The sequence below is a fragment of the Pleurodeles waltl genome, chromosome 5 (genome assembly GCF_031143425.1).
Source record: "Pleurodeles waltl isolate 20211129_DDA chromosome 5, aPleWal1.hap1.20221129, whole genome shotgun sequence".
NCBI classification, from domain to species: Eukaryota; Metazoa; Chordata; class Amphibia; order Caudata; family Salamandridae; genus Pleurodeles; species Pleurodeles waltl.
The window spans coordinates 133,440,459-133,453,325 of NC_090444.1; the positions used below are offsets into that span (position 1 = coordinate 133,440,459).

At 46.1% G+C, this 12,867-nt stretch overlaps 1 protein-coding gene across 1 annotated transcript in view; it reads right to left on the reverse strand.

Moving 5' to 3' along the window:
• Nucleotides 1-8,709, reverse strand: part of LOC138295473 (xanthine dehydrogenase/oxidase-like) — a 794,335-nt gene extending 785,626 nt beyond the window's left edge. Inside the window, exon 1 of the mRNA XM_069233806.1 lies at nucleotides 8,438-8,709. Coding sequence (XP_069089907.1) covers nucleotides 8,438-8,491 — 54 coding nt within the window. The 5' untranslated portion in view covers nucleotides 8,492-8,709. The remainder of the gene's footprint in view (nucleotides 1-8,437) is intronic.
• Between the last annotated feature and the right edge of the window lie 4,158 nt (nucleotides 8,710-12,867).

Here is a 12,867-nt window from a genome sequence, read left to right on the forward strand (position 1 = left end):
TGCATAATGACACACGTGCCTGCTACGCCTGCATCACTCTGTTTTTTTTTTATCCTATTTTTGTTTATTTTGGCCATGCTGTACAACACTGGCAAGATGTCTGCAACATCACCAAAAGGCATTGGCAAAGACAATAGTTTCTAAGAGCAAGATCTATTGGCTTTGCCAAGGATTCTTTTTTTTGGGGGGGGGGGGGGGCGGGAGAGAAGGATGGTGGTAAGCCCTTCAAATCTCTCAGCGAGATATGAATAACTTTTGGGGCCAGGTGAAAAAAATCTTGCCCACTGCCAGACGTCTTGGTGTAGGACTCCCTACACTGGGAAACGACCACACACACTTTAGGATTCAGGAGATGCATGAAAGTGGCTGTCGAGTTTCTCCCTAACAGCAAAACGTTTCCGCTGTTGCTCACTGGCCCTATTTCATACCTGATTTTTATTCTTGAAGTCAGCCCTGCCAAGTACCACACATCTCAGGTTAGTGTAGTGGTGTAGTGCAAAATGATGCATTTCCTCCCATCACCGCACTAGTATTCAATGTCATGCATACACTGTTAGCGCTGAAATGGCTTGAGGTGCTCTGCTCAGTCAGTGTGGCCCAAAGCAACTCGAGCTGTGTGGAAGCTGTTGAGCTCCAGTCAGAGAGCCCAACCTGGGTCGAGCAGAAGTCATGGATCATTTGTGAGGACTGCCCCTCCCTTTTACACCAGCCCCTTCCAGACACGGTTGAGGTACCACAGAGAACTCGTAATTAAAGATGCCGCAGCTTTCTGCAGGAGAGGCAGGTTATAAAGTGTGCAGTTCTGCAGCATTGCACCGTCTGAGCAATGACGTACGGCTGCAGGATGAGGACCTCAGGGGATCCCAAGTTTTAGAGCACCACAGTCAGTAACAGACTCCTCACACTGCCATAGCATGCAGCATATACAATTTAAGTCAGTGGCAAGACAATCATATCGAAATAGGTACCTTTCTACCTTAGACATGTTCCACATCAACCAGATTTTCTGTTTTTAGGTTGAGCGTGCAAGCGTTTTTCAACCTGTTGTAAGTATTCCATGAGCTTTTAACCACTTCCATCTCACACCCACCACTTTCACTCGTTCATGAGCTAGCATTTCGAAAATCCCTTAATGTCAGTGGTAAATGCTTTATGTTTGTCCCACCTTGGGGCGGTTTTGTTACCGCCTTGCATGCTGACTCTGTTACATGGATTCTTGCATGATTGCAAATATACTTCAGCCTGGGTGAACTATTTATTTGTTTTGTCTCTCTCCTTCGTGTTCCATCGTGCTCACAGCGCAGAGCAGTGCTGTTGGACTTTTTTGCTTATGCAGGGTCATCCTCAATCTTTTTGCCTCCTGCCTCCTATTTTTTCTGACCTGTTGCGGTTGGCTTTTGAACTCGGAGCACGTTACCACTGCTAACCAGTGCTAAAGGGCATGTGCTCTCTGTGTAAATTGTATGTAATTGGTTTATCAATGACTGGCGTATTTGATTTACAAGTAAGTCCCCAGTAAAGTGCACTAGAGATGCCAGAGCCTGTAAATCAAATGCTACTAGTGGGCCTGCAGCACTGGTTTTGCCACCCACATAAGTAGATCTGTAATCATGTCTCAGACCTGCCATTGCAGTGTCTGTGTGTGCAGTTTTAACTGTAAATTCAACTTGGCAAGTGTACCCACTTGCCAGGACTAAACCTTCCCTTTTCTTACATGTCAGACACCCCTAAGGTAGGCCCTAGGTAGCCCCAAGGGCAGGGTGCAGTGTATGGTTAAGGTAGGACATATAGTAATGTGTTTTATATGTCCTGACAGTGAAATATTGCTAGATTCGTTTTTCAATTTTGCAAGGCCTGTCCCTCTCATAGGTTAACATGAGGGCTACCTTCAAATATGATTAAAGTGTAGCTTCCCTTTGGGAGTGGATGGACATTTGGAGTCTCTGAGCTCACAATTTAAAAATACATTTTTAGTAAAGTTGATTTTAAGATTGTGTGTTTGAAATGCCACTTTTAGAAAGTGGCCATTTTCTTGCTTATACCATTTCTGTGACTCTGCCTGTTTGTGGATTCCCTGTCTGGGTCAGTTTGACAGTTGGGCTGGTTGCACCTCACACTAGACAGTGACACAAAGGGAGCTTGGGTGTAGCCTACATATCCTGATGAGCCATCTGTACTAGGAGGGAGGAGAGGAGTGGTCACATACACCTGATAGGGCTGTGCCTGTCCTCACACAATGCAGTCTCCAACCCCCTGGTGAGTATCTGGGGCCTGGCCAAGGCAGGATTTCACATTCAAAAGAGACTTTACTTTGAAGTAGGCCTATTTCAAATGAGAAATTGGGTATAAGAAGGGCACCCAAAACCACAGACTTGAGAAACACTTCTGGAAACAAGAGGAACCTCTGCCTGGAGAAGAGCTGAGGAAGAATAGCTGCCCTGCTTTGTGGAGCTATTCTGCAGTTGTTGCTTCTGCCAGAATAAGAGGGCAAAGACTGGACTTTGTGTGCCTTCCATCTTGTGAAGAACTCTCCAAGGGCTTGAGTTAGAGCTTGCCTCCTGTTGTTTGAAGTCTCAGGGACAGCAAAAACTTCTCTGTGCCAGCACCTGGAGTCTTTGGAGAGACTCCTGCCCTGACAAGTGGGGCCCTATCCAGTCCCTGGGCCCTTGAAAGGAAAAGCTGGTGAAAATTCAAGAAAATTGACTTCAGACGACTCCGGACCGACGTCGCTGCTGAATCCGGTGATGCCGCCTGCAACCGATTCCGTGATCTTCGCTGGAACGCAAGGACCTTCGCAGGCCCAACACAGCTGCAGCCCCGAAGTCCGCAACTCCGTGGAAGTCGCGGCACCACATCGTGACTGTCGCCGCTCGAAGTGTGCGGATTCAACGTTTCGCACAGACGCCGTGATCCCCGACTTCCCGTATCTGCTTGTTTTCACTCTTCACGAAAGGTACTGTACCTGGGGGTCTCCGTGACTCCGTGGCCGGAGCCGCTGATGTCAGACTGTTGGGAACTACTCCGTCACGAAGCAGTGTTAAGACCTCATCGAAGCATTTTGTGTTTCTAAGCGCTATTTTTTAATTTAATCTTTAAAAATTCATAACTTGACTTGTGTATGTTAGATTTTTGCCGTTTTGGTCTTGTTTTGTTTAGATTATTATTTCCTATTTTTACTAAACCTGTGTGGTGTCATCATGTAGTGTTTTAATTAAGTTACTGTGTGTGTTGGTACAAATACTTTACACCTACCACTCTGAAGTTAAGCCTACTGCTCTGCCAAGCTATCAAGGGAGTAAGCAGGTGTTAGCTGAGGGTGATTATCTTTTACCCTGACTAGAGTGAGGGTCCTTGCTTGAACAGGGTGTAACCTGACTGTCAACCAAAGACCCAATTTTTAACAAGCGCTAACTCCATTGGCAGTATTGAAGCGCTGGTCACACTGTTACCTAATCAGAGTCATTTCTTTTGGCTCTCCCCTTCACGCTCCATAGAAACACCTGTAATTGATAAATGGTTTATGTTAAAAAACAAACAAAAAAAACAAAAAACACAGAAATCCTCAAAGCATCTGTCCCAACAGCGCAGGTGAGCCAATAATACAATTTTCACTTCACTCAGTAAACACGCCCCTTAATGCTTTGTGAGCATTCTTGCACAAAACAATTTTGCCCATAACTCAGCCTGTGGTGGTCCTAGCACAATGGGACCACCACCAAAACGTTCAGCATGGTGCACTCTTTCTGTCTAGTCATCGCTGGGTCCCCACGCTAGGTTAGTTGGTACCCCAAAATAATAAACCATCCCACCATGCTGTGTTTTTTAAGCTCTCTCATGGCTGGAACTTATGCTTTACAGCTGAAAGTAGTTATGGTTTTAACAGCCTTGTTTGTAATATCATTGTAGTAGGTCTGTCAACCCTGAAAATGTGTAAAGCACTGCACCCTCCAGGGGCTAAATGTATGCTTACATTGCATTACTTTCTGCCATTCTGTTTTTATGTGGTTATGCCCTCTAGGGGCTAACAATATGGTTACATGATTATGTTTCTTATAAATGCTATTTTTATTGTGGTGTCCTCTAAGGGCGCTTCGGAGCTTTAAAGTCAATATACTACAATGTTTGCAACACTTGGAAACTCGCCCCATAACGTTTTGCAAGCATTATTTTGCAAAACATGTTGCCCATAACAGCCTGTGGTGGTCCTAGGACAATGGGACCACCACCAAAACATTCATGACAACGTGCTGTCTACATCATCTCTGGGTCCCAAAACAAGGTTAGTGGGCAACCCAAAATAATGACCCCGCCCATCATTTAGTGTCTGTTTAAGTTCTCTCATGGCTGGAACTTTTGTTTTACAACTGAGAGTAGTATGTGTTTTAAGGGCCTTGTTTGTAATGGTATTGCAGTAGGCCTGCAAGCCCTGAAAATGTGTAATACTCTACGTCCTCTAGGGGCTAAATATATGCTTGTGCTGCATTAGTGTCTGTCATTCTGCTTTCATGTGGTTATGCCCTCTTAGGGTTAAATACATGGTTACATGACCATATTTCTTAACAATCCTATTTTTACTGTTGCGTCCTTTCGGGGCTGTTCTGAACATTACAGTCAACATACTACAATATTTCCAACACTTGGAAACTCAACCCAAAATACTTTGCAGTGCATTCTTTTTTCAAAACATTTTTGCCCATAACTCAGCCTGTGGTGGTCCTAAGACAAAGGAACCACCACCAAAATCTTTGACACAACACTCTATCTAGCTCAACACTGGCTCCCACACTAGGTTATTGGGGACCCCAAAATAATAACCCCTCCCACCATTCAGTGTCTTTTCAGGCTCTCTCATGGCTAAAGTGCTTGTTTTATGCCTGAGAGTAATTTGTGTTTTAAGGGTTTTGTTTGTAATATCATTATAATAGGTCTGCTAGCCTTTAAAATGTGTAGTGCACTATGCCTTCTAGGAGCTAAATATATGGTTGCACTACATTATTTTCTGCCATTCTGCTTTCATGTGGTTATGCCCTTTAGGGGCTAACTACATGGTTACATGACCATGTGTCTTAGAAATGCTATTTTTATTGTGGTTTCTTCTAGGGGCTGTTCTGAGCATTACAGTCAACATACTACACTGTTAGTGGCGCTCTGAAACCCACCCCATAATGCTTTGCAAGGAATTTCTTTTTTTGCTCATTGCTTCCTTTTACAAAACAATTTCTGCTCATAAATCTTCACAGTTTTCACTCTAATACTTATCAGTCATTATTGTGAAGCATATAGTAGTCCTGGGACAACAAGACCACCTTCAAAATGTGTTCACCACAACGTGCTCTGTCTAGGTCATCTCTGGGTCCCCAAACTAGGTTAGTGGGGACCCCAAAATAATAACCGATCCCAACATTCAGTGTATTTGTAAGCTCTCTTATGGCTGGAACTTTAGCTGTGTACCTGGTAGTAGTTTGTGTTTTAAGGGCCTGGTTTGAAAAAATATTCTAGTAGGCTTACTAGCTCTTTAATTATATGCAGGGCCACTGGAATTATATGGCAGAAAGGACAAAAATATGCGGCAGGGTTGACCAATTAATATGGCAAAAGAAGTCTGGTTATACATTTACAATGCCAATAACTGCAAGTCATGAGAATGCGAGATCTATTGCATTGAAAATGCTTGTTAAAATATTGCCTCGAAACCCTGTATTTCATTCTCTCCCAATACACTACCCCTCCAACACACTCCATGATTACAGACTCTTGAGCCAGGGAGTACAGTGCACCCCTCTTAATTTCACATTCATTTTATCTCTGAACACTGTGTGGGGATAAAAAGAATTGCACTCTGAACTGTTGCGCATTCCCCACCTTGATTTAAACCATTTCAGTCCATCTGCTCCAGTGTGCGAAGCAACAGTTCGTCTGCAGTGCACCTCCCCGTCTGTTCAGTGATTGTGTGCTGCGTCCCTCCCTCTGCTCTGCACTGCATCCAGCAAGGGGGGGGGGTAATGAAACTGAAGGGGGCCAGCCTGCAGTCCATGTAAAGGCCCCCCCCTCTCAAGATTCACGAGCTCTCGGGCCAGGATACCTTGCTGAGGTGCCCCCTAAAATTCAGGCCCCCGCGCACCACGGGGGCTGCAGGGGCCTTTGTTACGCCATTGGCCTCCTGTCTCCGAGTGCACCCACTGATGTTTCAGGGCAGTATCGGAGTGAAGGCAGCTAGACTTCTGACACCGAGTAGGCGCTTCGTGAGCTTTGCAGGTGCTTCCACACTCCTAGATCAGCGCCACAGCTAGGGTGCCATGGGCCCTGGTGCAAGCAAGGAATTACCACCGGCCCTGGCTATTTACATAGTAAAGTACAGTAATAATTAGGGTTCAGTGGGGCCCGGTGCCACTGCACCGGCTGCACCGATATGCCCCTGTCCCAGACCAAAACTCAACAAAGAAGTGGATAATGTTTGTAATATACCCCATTACACGGACACAACTGAAGTGTCACACATAAGCATTGAAACGTCGCACATAAAAACACTGAAACATTAGTATGTCACACATAAGCAAGATAAAAACTTAGCAACTATGGGTTCATTACGACCTTGGCGGCGGTAACCGCCAGTGCGGCCGCACTCGCGCGGCCCCCATTTATGACATTCCCGCTGGACCGGCGGGGATGAGGCCGCAACATAGGAGCCGGCTCATAATGGAGCTGGCGGTGTTGCGGCCATGCGACGGGTGTAGTTGCACCCGTCCCGCTTTTCACTGTCTGCGATGCAGACAGTGAAAAGCTGGCCGGGGCCCTGTTAGGGGGCCCCTGCACTGCCCATGCCAGTGGCATGGGCAGTGCAGGGGCCCCCAGGGGCCCCAGGACACCCCTTACCGCCAGCCTCTTCCTGGCTGTGCAAACCGCCAGAAACAGGCTGGCGGTAGGGATGTCATAATCCCCAGGGCGGCCCTGGCGGATTATCACTGCCGGGGCTAAAATGGCGGGAAACCGCTGGCCCCAGGGGGGCCAGCGGTTCGACCGCGGCGCTAATGAGGGCCTCCGTACCGCCAGCCTGTTGGCGGTACGGACGCTACATTACCCCCTATGTGTCCTAAACCCACTTCTATAAATAGTTACCAATTCTGCAAATCAGTTACTCCAACCTTCACTGGGAGTATCTTTCTGAGCGTTTCCTTCCCATTTGCTGGTGCTAAGCACAGACAGGTGGATTTTGCGCCGTCACGTGCGTACTTTACGCTCCTAAACTTCCACGCTTTCAGATGAGGTGAATCATGACGCAGAAATTAGAATGGCCAATGCTTCTTCTGGCACTTAGGTTTGCTTGAGGGCTTAAAAATGTTTCTCGACTGGGCTCAACGTTCGTGTTTACAGTATGTAAACCCGGCATGTCAACAAGCCAGCATAATTTTACACTGAACTCACGTAATTAGTCTAAAGTTATTACTGCAAAGAACGTTCGGATCTTGAGATATGCACTTGACACCGATCAGATTGGAGGGTTTAAAACCTCGTTTTTATTGATACCTGTACCTAGATTGTAAGTAAAATATTTGTTTAAAAAGCAGGCTAATTCTGCACAGGACGGTACGTCCAATAGGATGTAACTCTAGGGCGGTATTATTTATTACGCAGCGGCTGCACCAGTGCAAATCTCCGAAAACAGCCCATATTGGACCATTTTCGAGCGTCACGTGCACAACATGAAACAGAGAGTAAATGCTGCTTTCAAAACAACATGCTGATTTTATTTAACTTTTTTCGCTTGCACAAACATCAGAGCAAACTGGTTCCGCAGCTTACTTTGATGTTACACGGTAGAAATTGGTGCAAATCTATTAGGTCTTTTCGGAAACCTGTTCAACTCAGAGTGTCATTCATCGTAATGTTGGCCCGTTTTTACCCCTAAGAAAAATCTTCTAATTATACGATCTACTGGTAAAACGAGTTTGTCCTGCGCACATTGTGAAATCATCAACATTACTGCAAAATACGTCGCTTATTTGAGGCTTCAGGGCAAACTTGGCGTAATGCGCGTTGGGGGAAAAAGGGTGATGTTTCATCTTCCAATTAAAAACAGCCCGGATAGAGTCGATGTTAAGTGGAAACAAATACGTCAACAATATTTTAAATGCATTGCCTAGTTATTCCAATTGGTACAGCGCTTTCTTCGGGGATCAGAGGCATCGGACCGCTTAGTGTATTTTACACAGAGTATTGTACACATAAGTGCAACTAGTCGGCTTGTTAGCAGGGACGTAAGGAAACTTAAGGTGTCCCCCTGCTGAGTACCTGTACAGGCCGTTCTCCCTCCTGGACCTAGGCAGGTGGTGTGCTGAGGGAGCTGCACAGCGGGGGCTGCGGGAGCTGTGTTACACCGCTGCGGGAGCTGTGTTACACCACTGCTTGTTAGCTGTTACAACTAGTTCCCAATCCTTACCTTTTTGCCGTTCACAAAGAAGACTAGCTCGTCCGTAGGGAGCTCCGTCGCCATGTTTCAACCCTTCAGCGGTCGTGGTGGGTGGCTGGAGTCGTAAATGGCGCTCCCCGGGCTCCTACAACCAGTTGGAAATAATGAAGCACAGTAAAGTTCTGGAACCTGCGCCCCGTGGTTGTTGGTGAGCCCGCCCTCGCGCCGGCTGCAGAGAGGACGCATTCATTTCCCTGGGCGTCGTCTCTCCGGGAGCTGTGGGAGGAGAGTGCCTGCACCACCTTTCACTTTTTCTGGACCCTTCTCTTTAATTTCCCTAAAGCAGTGGCTCCCAAACTATGGTAGTGGGAGGAGGAAGGGTGTATCCTCTCCCTCCCCCCCCCCGTCTGCGAAGCTTCCTCAGGAGGTCCTTGACTGCTTAGAAAATAACAAAAAAAATAACACATTAATAAATAATAAAGTGTCTAAAATCTACAATTGTCTAAACATTAAATTAGTAACCCCAGCTTTGCATGTCTCTTAGTTCAGCCCAAGCTGCTCTGCTATAGCTACCTATGTCAGCCTAAGCTGCTAGAACACTACTAATCCACTAATAAGGGATAACTGGACCTGGCACAAGGTGTAAGTACCATCAGGTACCCACTATAAGCCAGGCCAGATTCCTGGGAGCAATGCAGGTGGGCAATGTGAGGCTTCAACTGAATTTAGAAAAGCTCCAATCTTCCCTTTACAATTAATTTTTTTATTTTATTTTTTATTTACATTTGTTTGCAAATTAAATAAAATGTGTTACCATTTGTGTATGTGTTTGATGGAATGCTTGTTTCTGTATTGTTTGTGTATTGTTTTGTGGTTCAATTCATTGACAGCGCATAGGTGAGGTCCCCAGCTACCAGTAGTGACTCAGTGGGAATCCGTGGGTTCCAGTAATGGTAAAGTGGGGGTTCACAGAAGTCAAACGCTTAGGAACCCCTGACGTAAAAGAATCTTGAGCCTAAGAGTCACCTTCTGAAGGAGAAATTAAATAGGAAAGATTTCAAATAAGAGCAGACAAAAGACCAATCTAGAGCAAAGAAACAGCAAGAACAGACAATGCCAAACGTTCTGGTTCTTATAAAGTGAATGGTGTTTACCTAGTAACTGTAGCTTACAGCAAATGAAAAGCTTGGTCTATGGGCAACAGTTTAAGGTTTCACCACACGCAAAACACGTACAGCACAGGTAACAATATTGCTTTACACACATACAAACACACAAAGGTTAGGTATAGCATGTTCGGGTCTACATCAGAATGAGTGTCTGTGTGTGTGAGATGGTGTTTGTGAAATGGTGTAAAGTATGTTCTGGAGTAATGGTGTGACGGTGTTAGGGTGCCAGTGTGATGTCTGTGTTGGTGGCATGGTTAGCCCTTGTGTTTTTTGTGTGATCAAGTGTTTATAGGTATGGTCACCAGGCTTCTTACTTGCACACTCATAGCTGCCAAGGCTACAAGTCCTAGAATTCAAAGGAAAATCCTGCACTGGAGCAACACATCACACATGGGCATGGCAGACTAAACAAGGCTGCACCGTCATATCTGCACTAAATCTAGGATGCATACTCCTACCCGCTTTACTCCACAGCAACACAAGATGACATCAAGAGCCATTGCGACCGCCAGTTAGTAACAGCAACATGCCGTCGCGCAGAACCTAAGCAAGGAGTGGTGAAGCAACTCAACTCAGTGACGACAACCTCGCAAGCAGCACAAGAGAAATGGAAGCATGTAGGAAGGGACACAACGCACATATCTCGAGGATAAGGATGCGTAAGTTTGCTACGCTCTCCATATGATGTTGACGTGTCACATGTACAGACGAGACCGGGACACACCAAGGGCCTGATTACAAGCGGGTCGTTGGTATCCAAACACTGCCTAAACTCCTGCTTGCGCAGTGATTGGAATTACAAGTGTAGTTTTACCCAACTCATACAATCATTATCGGATGTGCTAAATACCCCAACCTTCATTAAATATCAGCAAATCAAACCTGATGAAATTTAACAAGAAAGAATACCTCTCCAAGGCCGGCGGGGCATTCATGTACAGCTCCAATTTCTTTAAAGGATCAAAGTACACCAGAGCTGTCTCAGCCTACAAGGCATTCTTTGTGTTTTGGAACAAGGTCTTGTGCTCTTTCCCTCACACCCAACAGGATGACAATTTTATGTCCTGTAAAACTGGGCCAGGTGCTACCCTTTCCCCCTGGGTTGTACAATATTTGTTCTCTAAATTTTGCCTACATGCAGCCTTGTATGAACTGTGTCCTGATTTCCACTATCTAGTTCCGTAGGGTGTACATATTGGCCAGCTCCTTAACTTGGGAGTAGAAGGTATCTAAGGATCGGTCTGTGCCTTGCTGGGCTTGGTGCTGAAGGAATCGCTCTTAATCTGGGTTAGCAGTGGTTGCAATATGAATGTTGAGGGCTGTCACTATGGTGTCACACATGAATAGGGTATCAGCTTCTGGTAGGTTGCAGGACAACTTGCAGATGTTACTGCCAAATGTAGGAGTAGTGGCCATTTCCTGTTGTCTTTTTAAGTGTTTCCAACCACAGATTCCATTTTGGCTCTTGCGCCAAAGGTGGCCCGAGACCACAAACTGTTATTACAACTAGTACGGCGCTTTCTTCAGAGATCAGAGGCATCGGACTGCTTAGTGCATTTTACACACAGTATCTTTCTACACACAGGTGTAACCAGTCAGCTTGTTAGCTGTTAAAACTCTTTCCCAATCCTTACCTTTGTGCTGTTCACAAAGAAGACTAGGCTCGTCCGTAGTGAGTTCCATCGTCATGTCTCGACCCTTCAGCCGTCGTGGTAGGAACGGGTGCCATGCTGCAGGTACATTGGGCACTCATCTCTGGTCCTGTGTTGCTGCATATGCAGCATTGGACAGGCCACTTTTCATCACATATCAGACCCGGGTGGGGACTTATTGTGGCACTGCATTGTATGCACTCTTCTCTCCTGGTAGCCACCTCTGCTGGTGGTTTCTGCAGAAACTGGCTGGGTAATGCAGGGGCAAAAAGAAAAAGTGATGGACAGAATAATGAACAATGTCAAACATTCAACCCCAGTACAGAGATTTGAGCCTAAATCCATTGTTTTTTTGCTACCCATGCCATCCAGCCATATGCAAATCAGTCTTGACCCTGCTCCCCACGGGAACAGTCCAGCCTGAACTGCTAGGCCAGGTCTTTCCTGGACTGGAAACAAGCATCCTGGGACCAGTTTCAGGGTAGCGCCCCTCATTAGCCAGACTAGCTTGACTCCAAAAACTGATGGATTAAACCTAGATATGTCAGTAGGGGTGACTGTTTGATTTTTTCTGCATTCAGTCCATCATCTGTTCTTTTTGCTTTTGGTTGATACAGGGGGGTTCAAGGAGTCTAGCACCCAATGGTCCTTGTAGCTGTGTGGACTTCAGGTGAATCATACGCTGGGTGTGGCGCTTTTCAGATACATGTTTATTTCAGCCTAGCCTTTTATTTTGCTTTCCCGATAAGCAGCTGCACAGCTATCCTCCCTCTCTCACAGTAGTTTATCCACTAAGTGAAACACCCTGAGCCACTGAGGGATTTCCCCTTCTTGATCAGCCCATCATCACTGTGCCTCCTTATTGGGCCTGGTGTCATACTGTGGTGGAGGTGGCCACTATGCATCTCTCCTGCCTCCCCACTCATGGCTGGTGTGAACTGCAGCCTTGCAGTTGTTCAACCGAGACTGCTGTTGTGCCTTGAAGTGGAGCACTTGTGTCAGCATGTTGAACATGTGACCAAAGAGGATCCACGTGCTGCTGGATGTTACCAGTGCCTGCTGCACAGCTTAACACCACTTAACAGGCACCAAATGATTACTGTTGGGTCACACTCAACACCTGGACCCACCCCCCAGTCCTCATCATCATTTGTGATCCCACACATGGGCAAATGAGAACAGGACACACTAAGCTGGGTAACTATCTGTAACTGCCCCCACAGTGTGCAGGCAGCCCTATTTATTCATAATGCGCATCATCAAGGATAAACCATCTGGTCCACTGAATCCAGGTATATGGACACTGCATGTCACTAACAACCACTGAAAGTGTACAATGTTATACTCCACAGGCTCCATCATTCCTTGCCCTGTCTTGAGCTTTCTGCTCCTCAACCCCATTTGAGCACTGAGGAGTATAAGAAATTAAATCAGGGTGACAGAAGCTGGAATTGGGCACAAACCCAGAAGTGTGTGAGTGTGTTTTGAAGAATCAGACATAGAAAGCAGGATAGGAAAATGAACAGGGAGAGGCACTATAGTGCAATTGGCCACAACAGGAAACTGAGAGGATTGCTAAACAGGGCACATGCAGTGTGCAAGGGAGAAGCCGACAGCTAACAAGCAGCAAGGGGTCAGG